Below are 15,718 nucleotides of genomic sequence, written 5' to 3' on the forward strand. Positions count from 1 at the left end.
TGTTCCATCATTCCTTTGCTACTTTAAAGAAATCCAGTAAATATTTCCCTGGAAATATTTCTGATTCAGATGTGGTGTGATGTAAAAAGAATAGGGTTTGTACAAGGTAGTGTCATATGTGAGAGTTCTCGTCCTTCCGTATTTTCCTGGGTGTTTCATTTAGTCCAGATTTCTCCACGAGGTCACAAGCTGGTTGCTGCTGATATCTCGTGTTTGACTTTTGATGTTTTCTAAAATGAAATCAGTTGCTGACATTTAAAAATTTGAATAAAAATCTGGATTTCTGGTATTTTGAAAAATTAAGATTTGGCAACACTGAACCCACGTTCTTTAAGACGGGTGCTTCACTTACATAAACTTAATAGCCCCTGAAGGCAATTATTTGCTATCCCTGGGTTAAGTATAGTCTCCCAAACTCTATCTCTCCAGAGAGGCAAGAGCCAAGTTATAGCGAAAATCAGTGGATAGAATAAGTAGGTAGAAAAGGGATCATTTGACCTTCCCCCGCATCTTCAAACCAGAAACTCATTGCTTGGGTAGCCCTTTAATCTTTTACCCTTGGGGAGTTACTTCAATTGCTTACCTAAGGCAGCGATGAAGTACCTGCTTCCTTATATTCTCACCCTACATAGTACTCATGGGTGGTAGAAAGCCTCCTACTGGCCTGAATTCTCAGGATGGTCCTGCACAGTTCAATGCATTAATTCTCTATAGAGTGATCCATAGATCCTATAGGATCCCTACACTCCTTGCAGGCTGTCTGCAGGATCAAAACAATTTTCAGAATGTTGCTAACATGTTATGTGATCTTTTCACTGGATTGACATTTATACTGTGGTATCAAAGCACGGTGATTCACTGCTGGTGATTCAAATGCCAAATGGGAACAAGACATTATATTCTTCATTACTAGCATTTGCAGGGGGAAAAAGCAAGTTTAGGAATGTCCTTGATGGGTTCTTAGTTTCCAGCTTGGGCGCTACAAGATGGCTCCTGCAAAGAAGGGTGGTGAGAACAAGAAGGGCCATTTTGCCATCAACAATGTGATGACCCGAGAGTCCGCAGTCAACGTTCTCAAGCACATCCATGGAATGAGCTTCAAGAAGCGTGCCCCTTGGGCACTGAAAGAGATCCAGAAGTTTACCAAGAAGGAGATGGGGACTCCAGATATGCGCATTGATGCCAAGCTCAACAAAGCTTCCTGGGCCAAAGGAGTAAGGAATGTCCCATACTGCATCCACATGAGATTTTCAGAAAACGTAGTTAAGATCAAGATTTACCAAACAAGCTCTACACTGTGGTTACCTATGTACCGTCACCACTTTCAAATATCTACAGTCACTATGGATGAGAACCAACTGCTGATTAAAGTTAAAAAGCTGCCAAAAAAAAAAATCCTTGATGAAGCAGTATGATTTTTATTAAATCTCAGTTCTTGAATATGCATCTCTTTAATATTCTGTGTGAAGAATTTGAAAGTATGCAAAAATTACTTGTGCTGCTTATCAAAGTGGGAAGTTGCATTTGTGATATTACTTGAGGTACAAGCTAACGGAGCCTTTTTTTTTTTTCATGGAAGATCAATTTTACATGAAAAAACAATTGGTAGGCCGGCGCTGTGGCTCAATAGGCTAATCCTCTGCCTGCGGCGCCAGCATCCCAGGTTCTAGTCCTGGTTGCTCCTCTTCCAGTCCAGCTCTCTGCTGTGGCCAGGGAGTGCAGTGGAGGATGGCCCAGGTGCTTGGGCCCTGCACCCCATGGGAGACCAGGAGAAGCACCTGGCTCCTGGCTTTGGATCAGCATGGTGTGCCAGCCACAGTGCGCCGGCTGCAGTGGCCATTGCGGGGGTGAACCAACGGTAAAGGAAGACCTTTCTCTCTGTCTCTCTCACTGTCCACTCTGCCTGTCAAAAAAAAAAAAAAAAAAATTGGTAGACAAACTGTGGCTTCAGAGTTTAACAGATTTTTTTTTTCAAAAATAAAGTGACAGTATTTGTTGCCAATGATAAAATTCAAGCTTTCAAACAAAAATTAGAATTCTCCTTTTGAGTTTGAAGGCTTGCCAGACTTAAAAAATTTTCTGATGAGGTTAGAGTTAATATTAAAAAGTATGATTTTCAATATTTGGAACAACTATATTGGTCATTGAACCAATATTTTCAAATAAAATTCAGTTATACAAAATTATAAAATTGTATAATTGTAAAGTTAAACAAAAGAGCAGTTCAAAATACAAGAGAGATTGGTGGGTTTTAAAGCGCATCAGAATAAAAGGTTTCAGATTGACATAGTTTCAGATTCCATGTTACAACCAACGTTTAAGAAACTACCACTTAGAGGCTGGCGCTGTGGCTCACTTGGTTAATCCTCTGTCTACAGTGCTTGCATCCCATATGGGCACCGGGTTCTAGTCCTGGTTGCTCCTCTTCCAGTCCAACTCTGCTGTGGCCTGGGAGGGCAGTGGAGGATGGAGGATGGCCCAGATGCCTGGGCCCTGCACCCACATGGGAGACCAGGAAGAAGCACCTGGCTCCTGGCTTCAGATTGGCGCAGCACCAGACATGGCAGCCATTTTGGGGGTGAACTAACGGAAAGAAGACCTTTCGCTCTGTCTCTCTTTCTCACTGTCTATAACTCTGCCTGTCAAATAAATTAAAAAAAAAAAAAAAAAGAAACTACCACTTAATGAATTTTGGTATAGTATTTAAGAAGAATATCCACAGTTATCTGCTAAGGCTATTAAAATCCTCCTGTCTTTTCCAACTGTATATCTGTGTGAGGCTGCATTTTCTTTGTATACTATAATCAAAACAAATATCAGATTGGCTGCAGAAGCAAGTATAGGAATTCAGGTATCTTCTGCTGAATCAGACATTAAACAGATTTGCAAATATGAAAAACAATGTTGCTGTTCTCACTAAATTTATTTTTTTAAATAGTTACTTTTTCCTAAAAGTATGTTATTCATGTTACCATGTAACAAGTTTATTATTTTTTAAAAAAGGAATCATTTTACATTTTGTCTCAATTTTTTAAAATATATATTTACTTGTTTGAAAGACTCACAGAGAAAGAGGAGAGACAGAGGGGGATCTTCCATCTGTAGGTTCACACTCCAAAATGGCTACAATGACCAGGGTTGGGCCAGGCCATAGCTGGGAGCCAGGAGCTTCCTCCAGGTTTCCCACATGGGTGCAGGGCTCAAGGACTTTGGGCCATCTTCCTCTGCCTTCCCAGGCTCATTAGCAGGGCTCTGGATTGGAAGTGGAATAGCTGATACTTGAACCAGTGCCCATATGGGATGCCAGCGCTGCAGGCCGTGGCTTAACCTACTATGCCACAATGCTGGCACCCTCAGTTTCACTTTCAAATGCTTTTACCCACATAAACAAAATCTCTTGAGAGTTTTCAGTCATTTAAAAAATATAAAGGGAGGGACCGGTGCTGTGGCACAGCAGGTTAAACCTTGGCGTGCAGTGCCAGCATCCCATATGGGCACCAGTTTGAGACCTGGCTGCCCCACTTCCGGTCCAGTTCTCTGCTGTGGCCTGAGAAAACAGTGGAGGATGGCCCAGGTCCTTGGGCCCCTGCACCTGCATGGGAGACCTGGAAGAAGCTCCTGGCTCCTAGCTTTGATCAGCACAGCACTGACTGTTGCGGCCAGTTGGGGAGTGATCCAGCAGATGGAAGACCTCTCTCTCTGTCTCTCTCTGTAACTCTTTCAAATAAATAAATCTTTAAAAAAGTAAATTAAAATAAAAAATATAAAGGGGTTCCAAGACTAAAAAAGTTTAAGAACTACTGATCTAATGCACTAAACTCAGTGATACTTGAACCTGAACTCAACTTCCAGTAAAGTCTACTCTCACCTCTACTGGGGCTGCTTCTGTGGCTGTAACTGCCGGTAGAGCCCCAGAAGGAATCTGACATGAAAGTTAATTCATTATTTTAGGTAGTGGCGCCTTTCTGGGCCCCAAACAGCACAGCCTTCTCAGCCTTATCACGCTTTTTGCTTGATAGGTCTGCCTCCCAAAGGACAGGCTGGAGTGAAATTTTTCTCGAACTTGTACATTACATTCCAGATTTGAATTCAATACTTTTTATTTTGCTTCTTTAAAAAAAAAAGATTTATTATTTATTTATTTGAAAGTCAGAACTACACAGAGAGAGGAGAGGCAGAGAAAGAGAGAAATCTTCCATCCGCTGGTTCGCTACCAAATTGGCCACAACGGCTGGAACTGCGCCGATCCAAAGCCAGGAGCTAGGAACTTCCTCCGGGTCTCCCACGTGGGTGCAGGCACCCAAGGACTTGGGCCATCTTCCACTGTTTTCCCAGGCCATAGCAGAGAGCTGGATTGGAAGAGGAGCAGCTGGGCCTCGAACCAGAACCCACATGGGATGCCAGTGCTTCAGGCCAGAGCATTAACCAGCTGTGCCACAGTGCTGGCCTCTTTATTTTGTTTCTTAATATAAAACCAAGTAAGACTTTCATTTGCTTTTAGCCTTTTTTTTTTTTTTTTTTTTTTGACAGGCAGAGTGGACAGTGAGAGAGAGACAGGGAGAAAGCTCTTCCTTTACCGTTAGCCTTTCTAAAATTATAAAACTGAGTATAGTTTAAAAATTATAATTACAAAGCCAGGACTCAAAATTAGTGGTATTAATTTCATATGTAGGTGATGTTTTGCTAAACTAAATTGCCACTGTAACCTAAATGTGGTGCTCACTATTATGGCTAAGTTGAGCAAACTTGTGAGTGATGGCTTCATTTACCCACCTCCTTCCTCTATTCCAAGGGCTGGAAACTTGAATAGTGTCATTTAGACTTCACTCGTCAAGAATACATCATTTATGTAGTAAGTATGCACCTCTCCTTGTTAACCTGAGTCAAGTTATGCTGTTGGATGTGAACTAGATCCTAAACTTTTAACACTGCCTCTGAAATCTTAGTGTGGTCTAAATGTAGATGATCCTTAATATATTTATACCTTAAAACTCTGTTATCAGAATGAAACACCAATTTTTAAAATTATTGGAGAGAACTTAGGAAATTATGTGTGGACCTCTGCTTAAGTACATTTCAGTAGTTCAGTTAGTTAAGTACATTACAGTAGTGGAGTCTGGAATCAGACTGACCTGGGATTGAATTTGAACTTTTACTTGCTGGCTGTGCATTATCCAACCTCTCTGAGCCTCACTTTCCTGCGCCTGTCCCTCAGGTTTATGTTTAGTAAAAGTAACATAATCTCTCTTTAAAAAAAAAAAACTTTTCATCTTTTTTTTTTAAAGATTTATTTATTTATTCGAAAGTCAGAGTTACACAGAGGAGAGGCAGAGAGAGAGAGAGAGAGAGAGAGAGAGAGAGAGAAAGGTCATCCATCTGATGGTTCACTTTCCACATGGCCACAAACGGCCGGATCTGAAGCCAGGATCCAGGAGCTTCTTTTGGGTCTCCCACGCGGGTATAGGGGCCAAGGACTTGGGCCATCTTGTACTGCTTTCCCAGGCCACAGCAGAGAGCTGGGTCGGAAGAGGAGCAGTTGGGATCAGAACCGACGCTCCTATGGGATGCTGGCGCTTCAGGCCAGGACATTAACCTGCTGAGCCACAGCGCTGGCCCCGTAGTAAAAGTAACATAATCTCTATCTCAAAGGGTGATTGTGAGGATTGAAATAAAATATATAAAGTACTTGGCATAAAACTTGCACTTAATAAATTTTCTTTTCCAAATGAAAATCTTCAATCAGACTTATGTACCAAGTAGGGAGAGGCAACAAGGTTTGTTTCCAAAAACAAACCAAACCCATACGAAACATATAACCTAGCAAACACCTCCAGGCTTCGTTTTCTACAGCAGAGATGCAGTTTGTAGCTGGGGCGTGAATCTCCAGCTCTGAGGAGAGACATGGCCCAGGCTTCTGAGGCCTCACTGGCCTGTCAATGAACTTCCTCTATCTGAAAGAAATATACCACCCTGCTTTATGCTTCATTTACAGGGAGTGGAGCTTGCTCGCTCTACACGCTGCTTCACACCTGAGGATATCAATGGAAAAGCCCCAGGCACAGATGTGTGGCAGCCCCTGGCTGACCAGAAACACAGCTCTCAGAACGGACAGAAGGAGGCCGTGGTACTGACCTGCTCATTGTGCCGACAGGACCTGCGACAAGTGGGCTCTCGACTTCTACCCTGCCAGCATTTGCTCTGTAAGGACTGTTTCCAGGGCCTGATCCAGGAACTGAGGCACGTAGCCACAGCTCATGGGTCTGTCCCGGGTGGTAAGTACAAAAGCACCATAAGTTCATCTCCTTGTGCAAAACAGGCATCTTCCTCTTTTACAGGAACTGAATTTCAGGTGCATAAAGAATCAGAATTTAAGTGCCCAAAGGGCACTCACTGTTGAAAGCAAATCTTTGGGGAATCAATGAAACAAACGCAATCCTCCTGATACCTAATATATGTTTTGCAAGCTGGGACTTTTCATGTTTGGGATCTCCTTAAATTGGTGACAGATTAAGAAGCCCAGATTGGTTCAAGGTTTGGCTGATTTGTGAAATGGAGAGGATGTGTCCTGACTCCCCAGATCTTCGAGGTGGAGGGAGAACGGCTGGCCTCCTCCCCATGTTGGTCAGGAACACATCCTGAACAGGATCACACTGACTAGTGAACTGTTCACGATGGAAGCTGCTGCCCAGCAGGGGAGAGCATGTGTCTTGCTCCTGAATGTCAGGTTTCCTAGGAAACAATCGCATGGAGAACTGTGAAGTCCTTGGTGACAGGAGACAATTTCCTTCATTTCAGTATTGTAGCACAGGGCACGTAACAGAGGTACAGTGTGTATCCTTTGAATTAAACTGTACAATGATAAAGTTAACTGCATGGCAATACTTGGAAGCATCATTATTGATTTTTTTCTGTTTGTTTTGCCCTCCACCGTATTTCTAAAGTGATTTGTAGCACAGATCTAGGCTCTCTTTGAGGCTTTGCAGTTAAGAGTAGGCTTTTGGCTGGCGCCGCAGCTCACTTGGCTAATCCTCCACCTGCAGCGCTGGCACCCCAGGTTCTAGTCCTGGTCGGGGCCCCAGATTCTGTCCCGGTTGCTCCTCTTCCAGTCTAGCTCTCTGCTGTGGCCCGGGAAGGCAGTGGAGGATGGCCCAAGTGCTTGGGCCCTGCACCCGCATGGGAGAGCAGGAGGAAGCACCCGGCTCCCAGCTTCGGATCGGTGCAGCATGGCGGCCATTTTGGGGGTGAACCAAGGGAAGGAAGACCTTTCTCTCTGTCTCTCTCTCTCTCACTGTCTAACTCTGCCTGTCAAAAAAAAAAAAAAAAAAAAAAAAAAAAAAAGAGTAGGCTTTTGATCTGGAGTTAGAGCCCCCTGAACCCATGGATGGGCTATTTAACCTCTCTGAGTCTGACTAGAGTTTGGAGCACAGAAAATATACAATCTACTTTGATTTTTCATGTTAATGTATGATTCTTAAGTTTATAACTTAAACTTAGTTCTTCATTAAAGCCTTTAATTTTAACTTATAGATGGAGTGCATTGCAACAATGACTTTAGGGCCTTCAATGACTGAACTTATTTCTACACTTTGATGATATTTGCCTTTATGTTTACCTTTATACATGAAGTATTTTCTTTTTAAATACTTCAATACTTCAAACAGGCATTCTAGTTACTTAAAGAATGCTTGGAAATCCAGGAAGCTAAGTTTTATAAATAAGATGAATCATATATGTGTCTTTTTTAAAATATTTATTTATTATATGAAAGGCGGAGTTACAGAGAGGCAGAGGCAGAGAGAGAGAGAGGTCTTCCATCCGCTGGTTCACTCTCCAATTGGCTGCAATGGCCTGAGCTGCACCGATCTGAAGCCAGGGGCCAGGAGCTTCTTCCGGGTCTCCCACGTGGGTGCAGGGGCCCAAGGACTTGGGCCATCCTCCACTGCTATCCCAGGCTATAGCAGGGAGTTGGATTGGAAGTGGAGCAGCTGGGTCTTGAACCGGTGCCCATATGGGATGCTGGCACTGCAGTCAGTGGCTTTACCCACTACGCCGCAGCGCTGGCCCTCGTATATATGTCTTTGAAGTTCTAGCATTGTTGAATATAATCCACTAGGAAGGTAATCAAAGAAACAAAAAGTGAAGAAAGTAACAAATGTTGGCAAGGATGTTAAAACGTAAAACTGTTGGAAGGAATGTATAGTAATATTGCCTCTACAGAAAGCGATATGGTGGTTCCTCAAAAGATTAAAAACAAAATTACTCTATGATCCAGTTGGTCCATTTCTGGATATACTGATGAACCTGAAAGAATTTAGAGCTGAGTGAGAAAGAGCTGTCTATGCCTGTGTTCATAGCAGCTTTATTCACAAGAGCCCAAAGGTGGAAGAAACCCAACTGTTCATAGACAGATGAATGGATGAATAAAATGTGGTTTATACATACAATAGGATATTTAACTTTAGTAACGAAGGAAATTCTGACATATTACAATATTGAAGGCATTATGCTGAATGAAGTTAGCCAATCACAAAAGGCCAAAGACTATATGATTCTGATTACATGAAGTATCTAGAGTAGCCAGATGTATAGAGATAGGCAGTAGAATGGTGATTGCCAGGGACAGGGAGAGTATGTTGTTCAGTTTTGCCTATAAGTATTTTTAAAATTATTTTTCAAAAAATATTTATTTTATTTATTTGAAAGAGTTGCAGAGAGAGAAAGAGAGAGAGAGGTCTTCCATCTGCTAGTTCACTCCCCAAATGAGCTGAGCCAATCCAAAACAGGAGCCAGGAACTTCTTCTGGATCTCCCATGTGGTTGCAGGGGCCTAAGGACTTGGGCCATGCTCCATTGCTTTCCCAGGCCTATTAGCAGGGAGCTGGATCGGAAGTGGAGATGCCAGGACTTGAACTGGCACCCATATGGGATGCCAACACTGCAGGCTGGGGCTTTAACCTGCTGCACCACAGTGCCAGTCCCTTTCTTAAGTTTTATTTCTTTGAAAGGCAGAGTGACAGATAGATGGAAACATAGAGGAAAAAGAGAGAGAGAGGGAGAGAGAGAGAGAGAGAGAGAAAGTGTTTCCATTTGCTGGTTTATTCCACGAATACCTGCAACAGCCAGGGCTGGGCCAGGCTGAGGTCAGGAGTCAGAAACTCCATCTGGGTCTGGTACATGGGTGTCAGCAACCCAAGCACCTGATCATCATCTTCTCCCTCTCAAACACATTAGCAGGAAGCTGGATCAGAAGTGGCAGTGGGACATGATCCCATGAACTCCAATATGGAATGCAGGCATCCCAGAGAGGAATTGAACTTTTAGTACCACAATGCTGACATCATTACCTATTTTATAATGATTTTTGTTGTTGTTGAATTGTGAGAGTTCTTTATATATTCTAGATATCAATCCCTTATTTGGAAATATTTTCTCCCATGCTCTGGGTTGCTTTTCCATTCTGTTGTTTCCTTTGAAGTAAAAAAGTTTTTAATTCTGATTATATATATCATCTAATTTTTCTTTTCTTGCCTGTGCTTTTAGTGTCATATCCAGGAAATCAGTGCCCAATCCATCGTCATGAGGCTTTCCCCTTATGTTTTCTTCAAAGGATTTTATAAAAACCCTTAGGAGAGTTTTAGCTCTTATCTTTAGATCTTTGATCTCAGTTAAGATTTTTAATGTGAACAATGATGTGCATCTCTAGGCTTTTTTTACTCTAAAACCTGAACATTAAATTCTTATTAATGACAGTTATTAGAATCATAGTGTTTGTTATTTTAAGTATGATAGAGAATAAAAACATAAACTTTGGTGTGCGTATCTCTGAGCATCTGAACAGTCTGCTCTGATCTGTTGCCACTTGCTGACTTACTTCATTTATTTGTGCCTGAGGTTTTTTCTAGGTGGGGAGGATGAAGTAGTAATTCATAGGATGTTGTAAAGATTAAACAAGAGCACATACATAAAGCATTTTATACTGTGCCTAGTGTACAGTAAGAAACTAAGAGATGTATAACGGTGCTATTATTTAGAACCTGTGAAATTGAAATGGAGTGTATGTGTCGGGGAGCCTGTTAGATATAAATGTGCTCGATTTAGAGTCAGATAGGCAATTTCTTAAAAAGTTGCATCTTTTTTTTTTTTTTTGATACATCCCGTAGTATGGCTAAGCCATTGTTACCTTCCACGTGTGTGTTTATGGGTGAAGAGTAGAGTAAGCTCCCCCTTTATCACTTGCGGTTATTAGGACTGCTTGCATTGTAGTCTCGTTGGCTTGTATATCTAGTCTCCTCCACAGGTATAAATTGTCTACTCTGTGCCAGGTCCTATGCCATTTAGGGTCCAGAGAAGAAAACACAGGGTCCTTGACTTCAAGGAGTCCCTCTTCTTTTTTTTTTTTTTTTAAACTTTTATTTAATGCATATAAATTTCCAAAGTACGACTTATGGATTACAATGGCTTTCCCCCCATACCGTCCCTCCCACCCACAACCCTCCCCTTTCCCACTCCCTCTCCCCTTCCATTCACATCAAGATTCATTTTCGATTATCTTAATATACAGAAGATCAGCTTAGTATACATTAAGTATGGATTTCAACAGTTTGCTCCCACACAGAAACATAAAGTGAAAAATAATAGATGATTTTTTTTTTTGATAGGCAGAGTGGACAGTGAGAGAGAGAGACAGAGAAAGGTCTTCCTTTGCCGTTGGTTCACCCTCCAATGGCCGCCGCTGCAGCCGGCGCACCGCGCTGATCCGATGGCAGGAGCCAGGATCCAGGTGCTTTTCCTGGTCTCCCATGGGGTGCAGGGCCCAAGCACCTGGGCCATCCTCCACTGCACTCCCTGGCCATAGCAGAGAGCTGGCCTGGAAGAGGGGCAACCGGGACAGAATCCGGTGCCCCGACCGGGACTAGAACCCGGTGTGCCGGCGCCGCAAGGAGTCCCTCTTCTAAGGGCAGTTAACAGTTAAGTAAACATTATAATAATGGAACAAGAGAAAATTTTTAAAATTTCAAGCAAAGGAACAATTCCAGGAAGGTCTCCATGTGTTAGGACTGCTGGCTATCAGCTGCTCACTGAATATTTTCTGAAGAACTAAAAGAAAGGCCCCTGAATGAGCTATCTGATAAAAGGCAGAGCTGTCACCCATCTCTGGCAATTCGATACCTGAATGTAGACTTCCCTGGTCTGTGGTTTGAGAAGACATATTTGGGATTCTGGTTCAGTGGAAAGAGCTTTTTAATGCTGCCACCTTATATAGCAGAATAGGAGCACAGACTTTCTGGAAGATTTATCCTTTCTGCCAATCTGTGGTTCTTGAAGGTAAAATGTGCTAGCAGGTAGAGGAATAGCAGGGGAGATGGATAGAGACTGAGGAATAAATAGGTTCCTAGCGGCAATGTCTCCAGCTAGATGGTACCACATTGATCACATGGGGGTGAATCCATTTCCATGAATTTATTTCTCCTGGTTGCTGGGCAGGGCTGAGAAGTTATTGTGTTGAATGAAAAGGGGCTTTGTCTGGGCTCAGGATTTTTTTTAGATGCTTTTCTACTGTAATCCCTCACTGGAACTCCTGCAAGTTTGTACTCCAGTGCCAGGGCTTGAAACCGAGAGGATGGCAGGGAGTGGGCATCTCGTTAGGCGGGACTGTGCCTTCCATTTCTACAGCCCCACAGCCCAACACAGAACATGATTTGTGACAGGGCGCAAGTGAATATTTGCTGAACAAGTGACTTAGTCAGTGAACCCACAAAGACCCCCCAGTGCTCTGGCCTGGAAGGCTTTCTTCACTTGAGGTGCTGCCCCTTTTCTAGTCTTCCAGTTGGAGGCACAAAACACATTTAGTATGTATTTCCTTGTTAAATGTTGTACTAGGCACTTGTGCTATATTGTCTTTTCTAAATTTCATATGTGTGATGATTATAGATGAGAAACCTGGAGAATGGGAAACTAAGAGTCTGAGGTCTAATAACTACTAAGAGCCTGGTCAGGTAAAACTCAAGATTTGACCTCTGTAGATTGGAGAACTTTGCTTAGGGAGGGAGTCCGCAGTCACTGCCAATCCCTGAGCTGACTCCATGGAGAATCTCTGAGGAAAGAACAAAGCTTGCGGCCCGATCCACCAAATGCAAAACTTTATTCATTTTTAATTAAAAGTTTCATTAATTGACAAATACAATTGTATGTGTTTACTGTGCATAGAATGTTTTGAAGTGTAAGTAATTGTGGAATGACTAAGTCCAGCCCATTTGCATAAGAATCGCCTTTCATAGTGAAAACACTCTTTATCCACTCTCAGAAGTTTTCAAGAAAACTGTATTATAACTAGAGTAACTATACCATACATAAGATCTGTTGAAATTATTCCTCCTATCCAACTGAAATTTTGTATCCTTTGACCAACATCTCCCCGACCACTCCCCCTTACCAACAGCTCCTAGCAATCACCCTTCTACTTCTATGAGATCAACATGTTTAGATTCCACTTGTTAATGAGATCATGAGGTATTCATTTGTCTTTCTATACCAGATTTATTTCACTTAACATAGTGTTCTTCAGGTTCATCCATGTTTTGTAAATGACAGGGTTTTCTTCTTGTGGATAGCTGAGTGCTATTCCTCTGTGTATGTGTGTGGTGTTTCCTTTATTCATTAAACTATTTTTTCAATTTTTTTTTTTTTTTTTTTGACAGGCAGTTAGAGAGAGACAGAGACAGAGAGAAAGGTCTTCCTTTTTCCGTTGGTTCACCCGCCAAGTGGCCGCTATGGCTGGTCTCCCATGTGGGTGCAGGGCCCAAGGACCTAGGCCATCCTCCACTGCCTTCCTGGGCCACAGCAGAGAGCTGGACTGGAAGAGGAGCAACCAGGACAGAATCCAGAGCCCCGACCGGCACTAGAACCCGGTGTGCCGGCGCTGCAGGCAGAGGATTAGCCTAGTGAGCCGCGGCGCCAGCCCTATTTTTTCAATTTTTATCCTTTTTTTTTTGAGAGACAGAGAAATGGGGAGTGAGGGGAAGAGTGACCAAGAAAATGAGCTCCCATCAGTTGGTTTATTCCCCAAATGCAAGAACAGCTAGGGCTGAGCCAGGCCTAAATCAGGAACCAGGAATTCAATCCAGGCCTTCCACATGAGTGGCAAGAATTCAATTACTTTCACCACCACTACTGCATCCCAGGGTCAGTTAGCAGGAAACTGGAGTCAAGAACCAGAGGCATATACCAAACCCTGATACTCTTATATGGGACTTTTTTTGTTTTAACATGCACCTTTAAAAAATATTTATTTACTTGAAAGGCAAGAGTTACAGAGGCAGAGAGAGAGAGAGAGAGAAAGGTCTTCCATCCACTGGTTCACTCTCCAAATGGCCGTAGTGGCCAGAGCTGTGCCTTTCTGAAGCCAGGAGCCAGGAGCTTCTTCCAGGTCTTCCACACGGGTGCTGGGGCCCAAGCACTTGGGCCATCTTCTGCTGCTTTCTCAGGCCATAGCAGAGAGCTGGATTGGAAGTGGAGTAGCCAGGATTTGAGCCAGCACCCAAATGGGATGCTGATACTGCAGACAGCAGCCTTACCCACTATACCACAGTGCTGGTCCCTTAACATGCACCTTAACCAGTAAGCATTCATTCATTTGTTGATAGACAGATTGAGTCCCTATGTTTGTGAGCACCGCTGCAGTGGACATGTGAATACAGATGTCTCCTTGACATATTAATTCTATTTCCTATTGCTGGATCAAATGCAAATCCTTAATTAATACAGCCACAGCCTAGCTGAGATTCTCCCTAGCTATTCCAGTATGCTTGGAAAATGAGTCTGTGTCACCTGTAAGGGTCTTGAAGAGATTAGCTGGGCATGATCCTCAACAGCTGGTGATGGGAAGACCAAAGTAAAGGTGGGAGTATGCTGGGTACACAATGGCCTAGCCATGTAGAGGGGTGACTAGAGCTGCAGAATGACTGATATTGGAGATGGATCTACTTAACCACTGAGAATATCTACTTGGGGCTATAGGGATCTCTCTACTTAAAATGGTTCAATTTATGATTTTTTGGCTTTAAGATGATGTGAAAGAATGCCTATATAGTCATTCTGTTTTTCACTTTTAGTAAACTACAAGAGATGTTCAATACTTCATTATGAATTATTTATGTTAGATGATTTTATCCAACTGTAGGTTGATGTGAGTGTTCTGGACACACTTAAGACAGGTTAGGTTGGGGCTGGCATTGTGGTGCAGCGGGTTAAGCTACCTCTTGCAACACTAGCCTCCCATATGAGTGCTATTTCGAGTCCTGGCTGTCCCACTTCCAATCCAGCTTCTTGCTAATGTGACTGTAAAAGCTGTGGAAGATGGCCCAAGTACTTTGGCCCCTACTACCCATATGGGAGACCAGAATAGAGTTCCAGGCTCTGGGTATGGCCAAGTCTGTGACCATTTGACAAATGAACCAGCAGATGAAAGATCTATCTCTCCCTCTCTGTAACTGTGTATTTCAGATTAAAAAAGCCTCTTTTTTAAAAATTAAAAAAAGGGATAGGTTTGATTAAGCAATCATATTCAGTAGGTTAAGTGTACTAAATGTATTTTCAGCTTAATGATATTTTAAGTTTACTATAGATTTATCAAGACATAACTCTAGCATAAATTGAAGAGCATCTGTATATGCTTTTTTTTTAAAAAGATTTATTTATTTATTTGAAAGAGTTACACAGAAAGAGAAGGAAAGAGAGACAGAGAGAGAGGTCTTCCATCCGCTAGTTCACTCCCCAGTTGGTTGCAACTGCCGGAACTGCGCCATTTTGAAGCCAGGAGCCAGGAGCTTCTTCTGGGTCTCCCACGTGAGTGCAGAGGCCCACAGACTTGGGCCATCCTCCACTACTTTCCTAGGCCATAACAGAGAGCTGGATCAGAAGTGGAGCAGCCGGGACTTGAACTGGCACCCACATAGGATGCCGGCACTGCAGGCGGCGGCTTTCACCACTACGCCACAGCGCCAGCCCCTGTATATGCTTTTAAGTCTAATTACAAATGATTCCACGTCAAATTCTACCTGGAAAGTTGGTCATTGGGTACCATAGCGATATGTTAAATGAATGTAGCAAGTTCTTAAGGAAGCTAGCATCCCTGAAAACTGACATTTACTATGTGCTAGCTCTGCCTTCAAGCTTCTTAGGGTTCCTGTGATTTTATTTGTTGTTTTAGGTGGTGGGGGAGGGACTGAATTAATTGGCTATTTCCTTCCCCATTTAAGTAACGGGAACATTTTTTTCCTCTTCAGATGGACTAAATGCAAATTGTGGCTGTGAGACTGATTCTCAGATACAAATTCTAGAATCTACTTGTTTAGTATTTTCCTTTTCTTATTTTTTTTTTTTACAGGTAGAGTTATAGACAGAGAGAGAGAGAGAGAGACAGAGAGAAAGGTCTTCCTTCTGTTGGTTCACCCTCCAAATGGCCGCTACGGCCGGTGCACTGTGCTGATCCAAAGCCAGGAGCCAGGTGCTTCTTCCTAGTCTCCCATGCAGGTGCAGGGCCCAAACACTTGGGCCATCCTCTACTGCTTTCCCGGGCCACAGCAGCGAGCTGGACTGGAAGAGGGGCAGCTGGGACTAGAACCTGGCGCCCATATGGAATGCCAGCGCCGCAGGCAGAGGATTAACCAAGTGAGCCACGGCGCTGCCCCCCCCCCCCTTTTCTCATTTTCAAAATGGGA

At 43.0% G+C, this 15,718-nt stretch overlaps 1 protein-coding gene and 1 pseudogene across 2 annotated transcripts in view; both read left to right on the forward strand.

Moving 5' to 3' along the window:
• Positions 1-15,718, forward strand: part of TRIM66 (tripartite motif containing 66) — a 79,318-nt gene that overhangs the window by 6,619 nt on the left and 56,981 nt on the right. For both annotated transcript variants that reach the window (XM_089329009.1, XM_089329015.1), the window contains exon 2: positions 5,993-6,272. In XM_089329009.1, coding sequence (XP_089185135.1) covers positions 5,993-6,272 — 280 coding nt within the window. The remainder of the gene's footprint in view (positions 1-5,992; positions 6,273-15,718) is intronic.
• LOC149128411 (large ribosomal subunit protein eL31 pseudogene) lies at positions 860-1,365 on the forward strand (annotated as a pseudogene).

Source organism: Oryctolagus cuniculus, chromosome 1, assembly GCF_051225735.1.
Source record: "Oryctolagus cuniculus isolate XC-2025 breed Fujian yellow rabbit chromosome 1, ASM5122573v1, whole genome shotgun sequence".
Classification (NCBI taxonomy): Eukaryota; Metazoa; Chordata; class Mammalia; order Lagomorpha; family Leporidae; genus Oryctolagus; species Oryctolagus cuniculus.